At 51.8% G+C, this 14,310-nt stretch overlaps 6 protein-coding genes across 6 annotated transcripts; 1 reads left to right on the forward strand and 5 right to left on the reverse strand.

The window, feature by feature from the left end:
- Positions 1 to 718: 718 nt before the first annotated feature.
- On the reverse strand, positions 719 to 2,119 carry COCCADRAFT_96397 (glycoside hydrolase family 128 protein; the record flags this gene model as incomplete). The annotated part of the gene is made up of 1 exon (XM_007714191.1): positions 719 to 2,119. One exon carries the CDS (start codon positions 2,117 to 2,119, stop codon positions 719 to 721), a length of 1,401 nt encoding a protein of 466 aa, XP_007712381.1.
- Positions 2,120 to 4,137: 2,018 nt separating this feature from the next.
- COCCADRAFT_58895 (uncharacterized protein) lies at positions 4,138 to 4,305 on the forward strand (the record flags this gene model as incomplete). Its single annotated transcript, XM_007714192.1, has 1 exon — positions 4,138 to 4,305. A coding segment is annotated over one exon (168 nt), but the record flags the coding sequence as incomplete, so codon positions are not given.
- A 1,003-nt stretch (positions 4,306 to 5,308) lies between these two features.
- COCCADRAFT_5117 (uncharacterized protein) lies at positions 5,309 to 6,658 on the reverse strand (the record flags this gene model as incomplete). Its single annotated transcript, XM_007714176.1, has 1 exon — positions 5,309 to 6,658. One exon carries the CDS (start codon positions 6,656 to 6,658, stop codon positions 5,309 to 5,311), a length of 1,350 nt encoding a protein of 449 aa, XP_007712366.1.
- Positions 6,659 to 7,103: 445 nt separating this feature from the next.
- On the reverse strand, positions 7,104 to 8,353 carry COCCADRAFT_96390 (uncharacterized protein; the record flags this gene model as incomplete). Its single annotated transcript, XM_007714193.1, has 2 exons — positions 7,104 to 7,967; positions 8,018 to 8,353. 2 exons carry the CDS (start codon positions 8,351 to 8,353, stop codon positions 7,104 to 7,106), a joined length of 1,200 nt encoding a protein of 399 aa, XP_007712383.1.
- Positions 8,354 to 8,793: 440 nt separating this feature from the next.
- Positions 8,794 to 11,175, reverse strand: COCCADRAFT_96406 (uncharacterized protein; the record flags this gene model as incomplete). The annotated part of the gene is made up of 4 exons (XM_007714194.1): positions 8,794 to 9,628; positions 9,681 to 10,074; positions 10,124 to 11,030; positions 11,083 to 11,175. 4 exons carry the CDS (start codon positions 11,173 to 11,175, stop codon positions 8,794 to 8,796), a joined length of 2,229 nt encoding a protein of 742 aa, XP_007712384.1.
- Positions 11,176 to 11,779: 604 nt separating this feature from the next.
- Positions 11,780 to 13,743, reverse strand: COCCADRAFT_96447 (uncharacterized protein; the record flags this gene model as incomplete). The annotated part of the gene is made up of 2 exons (XM_007714195.1): positions 11,780 to 13,420; positions 13,471 to 13,743. The coding sequence occupies 2 exons, from the start codon at positions 13,741 to 13,743 to the stop codon at positions 11,780 to 11,782; spliced, it is 1,914 nt and encodes a 637-aa protein (XP_007712385.1).
- Between the last annotated feature and the right edge of the window lie 567 nt (positions 13,744 to 14,310).

Genomic DNA, 14,310 nt, shown 5'->3' on the forward strand with positions numbered 1-14,310 from the left:
AGGCATTCGATTGCTCGAAATTTTGGTAGAAAAAGATGCCATTTTGATGTAGTTACGTGGTGTTGAAGAAGATGGAGCTCTGCAGCTCGGTTGTGGTTGGGGTGGGCCCGTGCTTACGCGAACAAACTTCTGATAGGTGACTGTACATGTAGGACGCTTGGAAAGGAGAGGGAAAAAAAACCGGGGTTTGTTGATAAAAAAATACTCGTTTGTTAACTCTTGGATCGTTGGAATACAAATATAGCAGGTAGGATCTATATACACCCATTGATTCTCTCGATATATGCAAGATGCCATCTCGATTTCTGATGGGAGGATCCCTTCTTTGTATATGCCTTCGCTCACAATTTACATCCAGAAGGAAACGTTGCATCTCCAGTTAATTCATGTGCTAAGAACGAGGCACATCTACATTCATCGTCACTTGAATACACCAACATACACACATATATACACATCGTCACCAATGAAGCAATCAGAAGAAGCATGATATGTAAAAAAAGATGATGTATGTATAAGGCGACGCCATGATGGTATGTACAAACGCCTTTTTGAGTTACACGTATCCATCACCCTGAAACCGCCCCCACCCTCCCTTCATCAATCTCCTAGTTGTGTAAAAAAAAAAGTGCAAGAAAAGTTAAAGTTTAAGAAGAAGAAGAAGACAAAGAGAAAAGAAAAGGTCTAATCTAACAAGAGAGAAAACCCTCTAATCTCTTTAGGAAGAACCAGCGTAGACCTTTCCGATGGGAGAAAGACCATCAGAGAGGTTAAGCTGGTTCTCACCGGTGCCAACCATGAACCATGAGTAGCCCTGGACATCATCTGAGGTATCGAGGTAGGCCATGCAGTCCTTGAGGAAGCTAGCGGCTTGCTCCTGAGTGGCGGAACCGGAGTTGAGGCCGAACTCGGTGATCCAGACCTTCTGGCCGTAGGTCTCGGCGGCCTGCTTGACGTGGGCAATGAAGCGGTCAATGGTCTTGTCGTCGTAGACGTCGTAGAAGTGGATGTTGGTAGCGTCGACCTTGGCGTCGGGGCAGGCGGTGTGGAAGCGCGAGAGCCAGTCGAGACCGAGAGGAGCCTGGCCGTTGCTGACGGAGGGACCGATGATGGTGACGTCGGGGTGAGCCTCCTTGACGGGGTTCATGTACTCCTTCCACGAAGAGCAGGCGGCTTCGGGGCTGAGGTTGCACTGAGCAGCAATGTCGCACTCGTTGAAACCCATGACGGCCTTGGAGCCCTTCTTGACGGCCTTGTCGACGTTTGCGAGCCATTCGTCGGCGGTGGAGTCGCTGGGCTTGTGCATCATGGGGATGAACATGGTGCCGATGTCGTTGTTCTCAGTCTGAGCCCAGTTGTAGCCGAAGCCGTAGCTGCTACCGAGGGTAGAGCAGAGCTCGGCGTTGTTGTAGGCAAGACCACGCTTGGTGCCAGAGTACATGTTTCCAAGGCCGGGAGTACCAGTAGGGAAGGCACCACCAACTGGGCTGCTGGCAGATGGGGTGGCTGAAGCGCTGTAGACAGGAGTCTCAGCAGGCTTGGATGGTGCTGGAGTCTCAGCTGGCTTGGATGGGGCAGGAGCCTCAGGAGTTTCGGCAGGGTACTCAGCAGGCTTGGATGAAGCAGAAGCCTCGGGGGTCTCGGCTGGGTACTCAGCAGGCTTGGAGGGAACAGCATACTCGGCGGGCTTGGATGGAGCAGCGTACTCAGCAGGCTTGGAAGGGGAAGCAGCAGCTGAGCTGGGAGGAGCAGCAGCACCGCCTCCGGGGGTGACAGTGACGGTGACCTTCTCCTTGGCAGTTACAGTGACGGTGGCACCGCAGCCGGGGGTAGTGGCGACATCGGCGACGTTGGCCTGTTGAACTCCAGGGTAAGGGGAGGGCTTGACGTAGACGGTCGTGTACGAGGTCTGGGTCGAGGTCGAAGTCGTGGCCAGAGTGGTGGTTGGCTCACCGTAGATGGCACTACCAGTACCAGCGGGAGCAGTGTTGTTGGAGGCACCCCATCCACCAGCAGGGTAGGCAGCGCGGTGGTGGAACTTCTCGTGCTGGAAGTGAGGGACGGCAGCGACAGAGCCAGCCAGAGCCAAAAGGCCGGTAATCTTGATCGAGGAAGACATGTTCGGTAGTTGTCGTTTTTTTTGTGGTTTGAAAACAAAAAAGTTGTTTGTTTGTTTATTTCAGGCGTTTGCACACGTTCTACTTTGAGGGTATCGATTGAGCAGTTAAAAGCAGATGCAGCTAACCTGAGCGCAAACAATGGATTGTTGACGTCGAGCAAGGAACGTGACTGTCAAGTGGGGGGACAAGAGAATGTACAGAGCAAAAGAATGCTCAAAAGGAATGGCAGGCAACAACCGAGTTTGTGCGAGCGAAGGAGTGAGGGTGAAGGAGGGGAAAAAGGTTGGGGGGATGCGGGTGATTTTCACCTTATATTCGAGCGGGGGGCCAGATACGGACACTCGATGGTCGCGTAGGCATGCCCCCCCCCCCGCCTAGTGTGCGCGGATTCGGAAGCATCAGACTTTTTTAGGTCAAGCAAATGTGCCAGGGGGTAGGTGGAAATAGGGTGCTTCAGCCAGTCACAGCACAGGAACAGCGTGAACGGCTAAGATGGTGGCTTACGTTCGCAAGCTAGCAAGCAGAGCTGGCGTGTTTCACGTAACCGCCACTCTCAGGTACACCCGCGCTCCCCATGGCAAAACAGGGGGGCCCAAAGAAGATGGTGTTTTCGTATACGGGGTTTCCGGGAGCGGTAAGTCCTGTCTGCACGCCGCAGGGGGGGGGTGAGCTGTGAGTCTGCGATCTATAGTCTCAGGGCGCACAAAGACACCGGATGCGGTGCGCTGACTGTGTAGGAGTCTGACTGGCTGCATGTGGGTAAAGTAAAGGCATGTCGTCAAGCGGGCATGTGTTTGCTCCACTCGCAAGGTTGTGAGTGTGAATCCTTCAGCCTCCTGGCCCCGGCGAGCTGTTAGGGGCGGGGCCGCTCAGCGGCGGCGTGGAGGGATCGACCATTCTAGACACTGGCTTTCATCTCCGGACGTGTTGACGGCTCTGGATGTTTGACCATCTTGAATCAGAGATGACGAGTCGCGTCGGGCTGCTGGAGAGTGAATCTGGGGCCGGGTGTGAGGAGAGGGAGAACAAGGCGGGCGGTGGCTGGACAGTGCGGCAGAGAGGCGCAGTGCAAGAAGAGTGTTGGTGACGAGGCGGGTTGAAGGGGCGAGTCAGGTTGGTTGGTAGGACTAGTAGAGATGGGCTGGGCATGTAACACTGCAGTCGGCCTGTCCCTTTGTCGTGCAGGTGGTGTGGTGTGTTGCGTCGTCAAGTTTGTACTTGACGCTCGAGGAAACAGGCAAGAAGAGACGAGACGAGACGAGATGGAATCAGATGAGACGTGACATAACTAGTAGTAAAGGACTACTAACGTTGCCATGCACGACGTTTGCTCTCTCTCGTTGCTTGTTCCTACACCTACCAGCAGCCAGCGCCGACACCTTGGCCACGCACACACCCTGTCCATATCGACACTCGATTAATTCCCTACACACGTCTGCGCCGACGTCATCATGCCTCGGACCCGCGCGCGCTTCGAAATCTCTGTCCTCATTCTCGCATCCAAGTTTTGCGCTCGAGAACGTTTCCCCCCAGTTTTCGGTTTTTTTCCTCGATCCCGTGTGGAGAAGGGGTCATCATTCGTCGTGGTTGTCGGGCTATCGATAAGCTGCAAGTTCCTGCATAAGCGCCCCCAACATGCTGCGAGAGGTCCGCTGCAAGCCCTCCAAAGTGCCGGGCCTGCGTATTATTGCATCTCGATTAATATTACCAAGTGACGGCCTGATGAGGCCTTCTCTTTCATTTCCCTGGCACGTATTCAACAATTACATGAGAAGAGAGGCCAAGCGGCCAAGCGCAACGTTAGTAGCAGCAACCCCGGCGAGCGCCGAGCCACGTAATTGGCTCCACTTTTGTTGCAGTCTTTGCTTTGGCCGTTCTAGACAAAGCCGAACCTTTGCCCTGCCCTGCCCTGCCCTGCCCTGCCTTGCCTATCCAACGCCTCCGCCGCGTGTCGACGTAACTCTGTCACCCTTACCATCTCCCGAAACAACGACGCCGCCGCCCAAATGTCGCAACCATGTCCGCCCTGTCCTTCCCGCCTTTTAACTTTGGCAATAGCGTCACATCGCCTTGTTCACCACCAAAAGCTTGTTTCCCCTTGCACTTAAGAGCTCCCAAGGTCCCATTCCGACCAACGCCGTGCTTGGGATCCCTTGGCAATCGCCCTGCTCAGGAGGCCCTACTTGGCAAACCCGGCTCTTTTACTTCTTTGCTTGACTCGACTGTCGGTAATTACTAGTAAGTAGTACAAGACCGTCGAGACTGACGTCTGTGTGTGTGTGTGTGTGTGTGTGTGTGAAGGGGCTGAAAAAGAGAGTTTAATGCCAATCTTCGCAAATAGCCCATATTTTACCTTCTTCTACTACCTTCCTAACATCTGCCAACTCTAGCAAATACAGTAGCAAGACAAAAATAGTAAAATCTCTAGTAGGTTAAACCGTGGGACTGGTAACTCAGTAACCCTAATACACGTATCTCACAAGGTAACATTGTTTTTGGTTTGGTTTTGTCGGTGTGTCTCGACAGTTTGTCGCCGGCATAGTTACTAGTACTCCGACCTCTGATCGACCATTGCTCTCTCTCGCCTCACAACTTCCGCAACTTTCCGAGAAAGAGTTCACTGCATTGCTCCTTTTTTCCAAGCACCTTTTATCGCACACAACTCTTCCCCTCATTCCGTATCCTCCCTTCCACTTCACACACCCAATCGCTTCCCAGATCCTGTACCACCAGACACCCGTCTTTGCACCACGAATACCGCCTTTTGGGCAGACACGTCACTTTCCCCTCTACATCGCACGCTAGACAGTTGTCTGCTTTTCTCTTTTGTGCAGGCTGAAGTGTGCAGGGTGAGTAAGGTGGGTAGGTAGGAGGCGGATTTAACATGGTGCTGTAGACGGGTGTGGCACCTGTCGTGGTCGTAAGGGCGAAAAGGAGGAGAGTACCAAGGTAGTGAAACATGATAAATGAGTTCTTCCTTGAGAAAAGACGTATGGGGGGTTCAGTGAGTAGAAGGGTAGATGCGTGATTTCAATCTTTCAAGAAATCTATCGTGTATATCACTCATTTATATATTTTGACACAAAGAATCAACATCACACTTCATAGCCTGCAAACGCCAGACACCCCATGACTACCACGTAAACCAACTCCTCTTCACAATCCCTACACTCGTAAACACTGCCCATTCAAATCCGTATTTCCGCCGCTTTCCTAAGCCGATTCATCACCGCAGCAGCTATATCATCCCCAGACTTATCATCGATACCCTCGACATAAATAATCTCCACGCCCTTCTTGTCGAGATCCCTCAGTGCAGAAAAGAGTCCTCGTGCAATGTCCTCCGTGTTCGCGCCGAGGTTGATGTCCCAGACGTGTATACCCTCAGGCGATACAATATAATGGTCGGACTCGGGGATTTGGTGCTGGATAACCGATCGGAGGAGATTGGACTGGCGTGGCGAAGACACATCGGTGTTTACAGGAGCTTCAGCTTCTGCTTCCGGTTCCGAGCAACCCCATCCGTTTGGATTTGCCAACTGCACTTTCCGAGCATCCAGGCCCAACGCGAGTTTCCAATTCTTTGTCCTGACAATGCCAATCCGGCTCTTGCTTTTCAGTTCTTCAGGCGTAGGTTGCTCTGCGCCTGCTTCAAAAAGAAGAACAGACGCTTTAGGGCTATAGTGTCTGTACTTCATTCCTGGCGCTCGGGGTTTACTCGAGTCCTCTGCCTGCTTGTCCTTGTATCCTACCACCACATTCTCCCACCCGCGACATTGTCGCAGTTGTTCGACTGTTACACCGCCTGGTCGTAAAATCGCTGGTGGACTGGACAAGCCATCCACGACTGTACTTTCGACACCCACTTCGCATGGCCCACCGTCAATTATCCGTGTTATTTTACCGTTTAGGTCGTCGTAAACGTGCTCGGCGGCTGTGGGGGACGGACGGGTCGATGCGTTCGCAGAGGGCGCAGCAAGAGGGCGTCCACATAGTCGCAACAGAGATAAGGCGATGATGGATCGTGGCATTCGTGCACCAAATGTCGAAAGGCCTGCCGTGACCTCTGGCGCGAGGATCGAAGTCCTTGGAGTCGGGAGGATGAGGGTGAGAGGACCAGGCCAGAATCGCTCAATCAGTGGTCTGTAGATCTCTGGTATGGGGTCCTTGCCATTGATCTTCCCATCGCCTGTGGCTTCCAGCTTCCCTGACAGTAGTGCACGAAGTTGTGGTAAAGAGTGTACATGAACAATCAGTGGGTTATCGGCCGGTCGCCCCTTGCGAGCAAAGATTTCTTTTACAGCCGCGCTTCGTGTCGCATCTGCTCCCAGTCCATACACTGTCTCGGTAGGGAATGCAACAGGTACATCCGTCTCCACCAGATCGCGAGCCGCTGCTTTGAGATTACCGAAATGATCATCAGCACTCGCTGACTCGTCATATTCAATATGCCAGTCGTCGATCAAGTCTTCCGTCTTTTTGAATGTAATCTTCCCCAACTTTTGGGGGTCCACCGGCTGAATCTTGGTCTCCGACATGGTTGCGATTAACTGCTTGTGCGTCGGCGGGGCGTTGGTAGTATTGGGCCTGGCAGATTCAAATATCTTTGCGCTGGAGAATACGATGGCCTTTCTCAGCGCGGTATATGCGTTACAATGGGGCGGTCGTGTAGCGACTTGCGCCAGACGACGTATTGGAGTGTAATATGAAAAGACTTTCTTGGGCTTGACATTTGGTATGCGGGGAGTGCGCGTGGGCATAAAGGTGATGACTGGAGAGCGATGCCAAAATTTCTCGGAACGCAGTGGGGCATCAGTTCCGATCCTGGCGCGTGATGTCACAAACTTGAGCCAAAGACCAACTTTCAACTTTAACTTTGTTTCTCATATTACTTGTCATATATACATTTGAAGTGCTAGTTCTGATTCCTAAATTATTCATATATTATGTTCCATACGTGTTCAATGCTTCTTCCCAGCAGTCTCATTGAGCCTCATCCGTATAGTAGTAGACCTTGCCTTCGAATATACGCCGGGCTGTCCGAGAAACGGCACACCTGTCAACGTACGCGAACGATTCTGAGCTTGTACACAAGACATCGACACTGATTTGTCCACTCGGGTGGGCAAGAGTGACAGTCTGTTGTTTCGGCAGTAGGTCGGATGAGCTCTCGTCCGAATCTGAGCATGGGCTTGGTGTACGCTCGGGCGTTGATTGCCACGAAGACTGTATTCTAGCACCCTCCGCGAGTTCGTGTGCAATTGTTCCTTGTATGCATACCGCTGATGCTAGGCATGCCGCGCCTGTAAGCTGCAGACTCGGGTGAGGCTTTCCCATGCTGAACGCCTGGACATGAACGTCTGGAGTTCCGGATGGACCACCTGATTGTGGAGACGATAGGATGGCCAACTTTGGCGTACCTCGAACCTTTGCCGCTGCAGTTACGTCCGAGGCGAGGCCCATCATCACAGCACCAACACGCCGAATAGACTCCATTTGCTCGAGATAGCTTGCTGAGTCTTTGCTTGCAGTCTTGAGATTTGACGGTAGTGTCCTTTCGTCGACGAGAATAAAGGGATTGGCGGCATCGATCAAAGTTGCCTTGACCGAAAACCGTTGACCGTCATTCCCCTTGACATCGATGGTGTCGCAGCGATTGCCAGTGGGGAACAGCTTTCCGGTCATACTACCCGCAGGCTCGACGAAAGCAACCTTTACTTCGCTACCAGTTCCCTTGACTCCAGGAATTGCGTAGTCACCAGACTCCTCATAGGATCCGTCTTCATCGACTTGAACAGTGTCAACAATGACCCGTGATGTGTTTGTGTTAAATATCCGGACATCAAGCTAGATTGCGAATCAGCATCGAACCCTGAATTTCGGATCGATTAACTTACAGTTCGCTCCCCGGGAGTAGCACGAACCAAACCTTCTTGAAGAGCAAATGGCCCAACACCTGAGCACATGTTTCCACAGTTGCCGCTAAAGTCTACTGATTCTTGTCCTACAGCGACCTGTACAAACGTATAATCCACATCAATGCCCACTCTTGTTGATGGTGATACAACAGCAACCTTTGATGTTGTCGATGTTGCTCCACCTACACCATCAATCTGCCGAGCATCTGAACCTTGCGAGCCCATAGCCGCGAGTAGCGGCTTTACCCAGTCCTTCTCTGAAGCTGGCAAGTCATGGCGGTGGATGAATAGACCCTTGGAGGTACCCGCACGCATTAGCACAGCGGGTAAGCTGCGTCGGACCCTTTTCGGAGCTCTTTCGTACGCCATTGGAAGATCTGGTAAGCGTATGGGTAGAATGTGAGATACAGTTGAGAGTCTTGCTTTTTGAGTACTTGACAATGTAGAGAGTGATCGAAACATCTACACTAACTGTACGCGAAGACGTAAATAAATGTCTCCGTCGGTATGAAATCAGAGGATTTTATATCCAATAGTCTCAAAAGAGGGTACATCCCATATATAACTATGGAATCCACCACGAAGATTTTGATGACCATTGATGGGCATGATACTTCTCATCCTTGCACCGACTCCCGCGGGAGGTTTTGATGTGAGGTAAAGCCGCGGGAAGAAAAGGCCGAAGTTTTGCCGCGGCCACGAAACACGGTGGCGCAGCAAGTCTTTGCAAGAAATCTAGCCAACTGACATCCTACTTACATATCCCAATCCAGGTTCGGAAATCGGTCCAATTCCGAGCTGTTAAAGCCATAGAGGAGATCGTCCACAGTAAAGGTGTTTTCACCGAATAACGGTTGCTGCTGGCCTTGAAACATCCAGCTGCCGTTATTATCGTACGCAATATTGCCGCCGTCATTTTGTCCATTGTAGGATGTCGCCCCTGGCATTCCAGGCATTCCAGGCATAGAATTTGACCATTGTGATTGTACAGGTAAATTTGCATGTGGAAGATTAGCATTGCCGCTTGCATTCGTTTGCACGGGAAGAGCGTTTTCTTGTTCTCGCTCTCTAACAAAGCTTTGGATAATACCATCGATATCGATGCTTTTCAAGCTGGGCTCGCGGCCTACAGAACTACCAGCTGTTGTATCTGGGGTACTGCTCTGACCCCTGTTGTCAGCATCCCTGTCAAGTAGAGCATCGTTCGGATTCAACGTAGCAACTCCCATTCTCTTCATCAAGTTTTGTACAATTGCATTGGCGCGTCGCACGGCCCAATTTGTTTCTTGATTCTCACGGAACACTGCCAAGCAGGTCTCGAGGTTCCTATGAGCAGGAGACCTGGGTCCACGTCTAGCGGCAATGCGGGCGTGGATAGTCGCAGCAACGTAAGTAGCATACGAAATCAGGTATGGAGCTCTTCGCACACTGAAGGCTTTGTGGTATACTCGCAAGAGCTTCACAATATCATCTGCCGATGTTGCACAGGCCATAAAAGAATTTACTGAAATTGCACGTGAAGTGTTGTAGAGATGCCCGTCGGCAACGAATGGGCGATGCAGAAGGATGGTGAGAACATTATAAAGGGCACTGTAGCTTCCTAAGTATATTGAAATGATTTGTTAGGATCTTGGGTACTTACTGTAAGCTGAGTACGTGTGGCGGTGGCGTCACAGAAACCTTGTGTGCGTCTATAGCAAGATGCTCGGGTAAGTTTTGTCGCCATGTCGTAAGCTTTGAATGGATGCTTTCTAGCCTAGACGAAAGCTCTGCAGGGCTTGAGTCGGAGCTTCTCTCGGTATATATTGTGCTGAGGATGTCACTCAGAATGACCGAGAGCTGGCAAAGACGACGAAATGTGGAAACGCTATATGCCGGGGAGCCCAGGTAAGTTGCATCTGACTGAGTCGAGTATGCGAAGGGTGTCCAATGCTCGAGTTCTTCATACGTATCTTGGAACTTGATCGGGACTAGAGTGTCTGACTCCTTGATGCTGACAGGTCGGCCCTGATACAGGCTCTGGATTTTGTCGATGACTGCACTTTCGATTAGCGATGTCAATCTACGTGCAACGATGATGCTTACCAAATGCAGCCCAGAAGACGCGCCTCCGGATTTCGTAGTCTTCGTCAGACAATCGGCGACTGCCTGCTAGGTGTGGGGTATCCACGTGGATACCAAGATCAACTATCATACGAAATGCCAGGCCTGCATAAATCCATGCAGCGCTGCGTTCGTCCCCTAGGGCGAAGAGTGAGTTAGTCATGACTAGCATAGCTTGGATCGTCGTGATTTCACTTCTGTCCAGAGAGCCGCCTAGAAGCTCACGCACTCTTTCACGAAACTGCCAGCCAGCAGTGCGTACGTCGTCTGCTACTCGGCGAACTTCGTGGCGTGGGCTGAACTTGGCTGCACCAAAGTAGATAGCATTCAGAAGGAGTTTGGAGAAGTAGGGCCCGCCACACGCCATGTCGCGCATAAAGGCTGGACGATAGGTCGCAAGAAAAGAGTGATGTTGTCGGTTCCAGTGTAAGGATAGCAGGTGCATGCCTAGCTCAGGCTCAACACCGTCAAAGTCGAGTTTCCCCTGGCGGAAGTTCACAGTCTCAAGTTGGCGTTGGCGCGCAGCTTCGGCAACAAGTCCTCTTTCAACCCATTCATCAGGCATCTCTGGATGCGCCTCAGAAGCGGGCTTTTCATGGGGACCTTCATCGAACAAGGTACTTGTCCGCCCATGATAGCTGGAAGAACCATTCGCAGTGATAACAATGCGCGACACACTCTGTGGCGTCGAGGAACCAGCTTGGGCAGGAGATTGAGTAGCAGGACTAGGCGCATCTACAGGCACAACCGACTCTGAAGCTCTTTCTCGTCGTGGCGTCTTACGTGGACGGCTCGATGCTTGATGGGCATCGTCTATGGGCTCATAATGGCAGGTTACCCCATGCGTTTTGCAACTCGCGCATACAGGTTTCTCCGCACTGCACTTGATCTGTGGTCTTCAGTATCGCGCTCCACGTTCCATTAAGCGCGTGCAGACGAACCTTTCTCCGACGGCAGAAGGTACAGGCCTCGGCTGCCCTTTTGCGTGGACGGCCCGTCTTAGTACCGTTGCCGCCCGTATCGGCAGTGCTCATCGCGATGGCCGTCCAAATAAAGTAGTTTACGGGTACCTGTGGGTATAACTCAAAAACAAGACAGCGTGTTTGCTGCCAATGGGGAGTGGACGGGAGAAGAAAAGTTGCCGCGGGTATGAAGAGACTGGGGGCAAAGCAGGTTCCGCGGGAACGCATTAATTCAAATCCGGCAATCCGGGATTTGGTCACCCGACCGTGAGTCTGGACCTCATGACGATCTATACTTAGCAAAATCACAGCAGTATACAAACATTCAATGTTTTACTTAGTGTACGAGTAACATGTCATTCAAGAAAACTCACATATCCAATATTGAAGTAATACGAAGTACATTGCGTTTTCCAAGTCCGATAGAAATATCTTACTTGGCATCATACAAAAAGATAAAGCCAAGTTTTCCCTATAACACAATAGGCCCCCCCTCCCAAACATCAACGCCAATGCACCCAATCCACCAAGAAAAGCCGTAGTTTAACGTTGCAAGCAGCAGAAGGGAAAGTCATACGAAAAGAAAGGGTATTCAGCCAACGCCTGCCAGATGAGAACAAAGCCCTCATTTACCCCTAGTCTTCCCAAGAAAGTTAATCTCTTTTGTTTGTTCTCCCTACGCAGAGACAGAAACTTCAGATGGCCCTTGGAAAATGGCCTCAGCAGGGGCATCAGAGTCTCCTGCAGGCGCAGCTTGGGCTTGGGAAGCCAGTTCGCCACTTGCACCAGTCTCAGCCCATTCACCCCAGAGACCACGCTTGGCACGAATACGTAGGGGAGCACCAAGGTTGTTGGCTGGTTGTTCGACCTTGATGGCGTCCTTGGTTGCCAGGACGAGCATTTCAAAGAACATCTTGGTGGCGTCGGTCCGTGATGTCCTGGTTTCTGGGAAAATGTCTTGGAAGATGATGCTGCTTTTTTGTCGAACTGATTCGCTCTCCTCAGCTTCGGGCCCAAATTGCTCTCGTAAGAAGTGAACGGCGTGTTTTGTGCCTAGTGATACAGGGCCACCTTCGGCGGGATGGATAAGAGGTGCGGTTGTGTCGTCAAAGTTGTCTGGGACTGGGGAAAAGACATCCTCTTCCTCTTCACCGATCTGCTGGAAATCTGGTTCATCGGGGAGTTGGATAATGTCCTCAGATCCTCCTAGCATTGTGTTGTCACCGCCAATACCAATATCACCACCACCTAGAGTTGGCTCATCTTGCTCAAATTCTAGCTGTAGTTGTGGCGTCTTCTCTCTTTCACCTGCTGTTGCTTCGTCGTCCTCGGCGTCCGCTCCGATGTTGACGCCATCCCGCTTGCGTTTCTGGCTTGGCCGGGAGATTACTTCCAAAGAAAGGATACCTCGCAGTTCGGGAGCCCAACCCTGACTTCGTCCATCACCAAGAATACTTGATACAAAGCCTCCAGACTTTTGCATGTTGAGCAAAGCCATAAGGAGGGGATCGCGTGGAAGGAAAGACGCAGGCTTGAGAATCTTTTCACGGTTGTTCTGTTGCTCCTTCAGTTGCTGGCTAGAAATCATTGTCTCGGCGTCGGCTCCAATGACCCTCCTGCGCTTGGCCCTGGCTTGGTGAATGGACTCCTCCTCTTCCTCCTGCTCTGGCTCAAAGGTGGTGGTTTGCTCGGCGATTTCCTGTTCAAGGCGAGTGGCCTCTTCCTCTCCCAGCTCGGAAAGTGGTGATTCCTCACGCTGGCGCATAGGCAGATCGCCTGCTATCGAACCTGCTGGGAGATCTGTTTCGTTCATTCCGCCCATGGTGATATCCATATCATCATCGAGGTTCAGCTCCGGGCCAGGGCCAAGTTCTGTAGGAGCATCTTCCCCAATATCTATGTTAAGGTCATCAGCGTCTAGCGTAAGACCCTTGTCTAGCGCAGTAAATTCATCGGATTGACGGCGTTCGAGGGGCGCGTTACGGCCTATCTCGATACTTGTGCCTTCGTCGAACGGGGCTGGGGGCTCCAAGTCGTCATCTTCTCCAATATCCAGGTTCAGGTCATCGTCGGGAAGCTCCATTGGTTCCATACGTGGGTGCTCAATGCTGCCAGAGAGAAACTGGCTGTTATCCCAATCCGGTACAGTGGTGTTTCCAAGATCGAGGCTACCACTAAGCGGCTGTGAGAGAAGAAAAGAGGGATCTGGCATAGGAGCTAGCAGGTCCAGGTCGGTAATTTGATCCGGTAGAATCAAGTTGGTGGGGTTAGCAACATGAGTCTGCGCAGGAAGATCAATGTTTCCAGGGCGGAAAGCCTGCAGACGCGTTAGTCGTGGCAATGCCGGGTGGTTGGAACCAAGTTTACCATCTTGATCTTCCACAAAGCTTCATTGCAGTCATCCTGCAGGTAGTGGGCTTTCTTGTGGTAGATGCGCACTTCACCGAGAAGTAGCTGCGCGTTCAAACGCAACGCAAGTGGGCCGCCAGCAGCCACCTCTGGTCGAATAATGACCTCGCAACTCTCGGGGATCTTGTGCTGCAGCACTTGAGCTTTGGTGAGCTTCTTCTGCTGATTGGAGGCGAGCCAGACGTGCGCAAGCGCGCCTTGCTTGAAGAGAAGATCCTCGGGAAGAAACATTGCGGTGGCGGGATGGAGGAGCTCGTGGATGGGGGTGAAGAAGAGCTGCGCGTCGGGTCGGTCGTCGTGTTTATGTCGACGCGTCGCAGGTCACGGGATGCGCACGCGGTAGAGACGCGCCAGTGACCTCAATAGTATGTGCCAAAAGTGCGCGCACACGTATGGATGGTAGTCAGGGCCAGAGAGGGTTGGGCGACGATGGTGTTGCGGATGCGCTCGGTGGTTGAATGATGATGATGAGGCTGGTAAGGGCTGGGATCAGGGCAGGGCGTGGCAGCCACGATCCCACAGCTCCCGCTTAGTCATGACTCTGAACCAGAAAACACCAAAAGCACCTTCACCTTTGATTCCAGAAACCTCCATTGACAGAGAGAGTAGCCTCATTATGTGATAAGCGCGCACACCCAACCGCCTCATTATATTGTTGCGGGGCTGGTATTTTCTCGTTGCTGCCATCCAAGCTTGCAATAGGAAAGAATGGCGAGTCTCCAATTCCGGTTCATGATTGATCCGGCGCGGGTAGTCAAATGACAGTATGTTTAACAATATTCAGTCTTGGCTGTACAT

The sequence above is a fragment of the Bipolaris zeicola genome (genome assembly GCF_000523435.1).
Source record: "Bipolaris zeicola 26-R-13 unplaced genomic scaffold scaffold_76, whole genome shotgun sequence".
In the NCBI taxonomy this organism is placed as follows: Eukaryota; Fungi; Ascomycota; class Dothideomycetes; order Pleosporales; family Pleosporaceae; genus Bipolaris; species Bipolaris zeicola.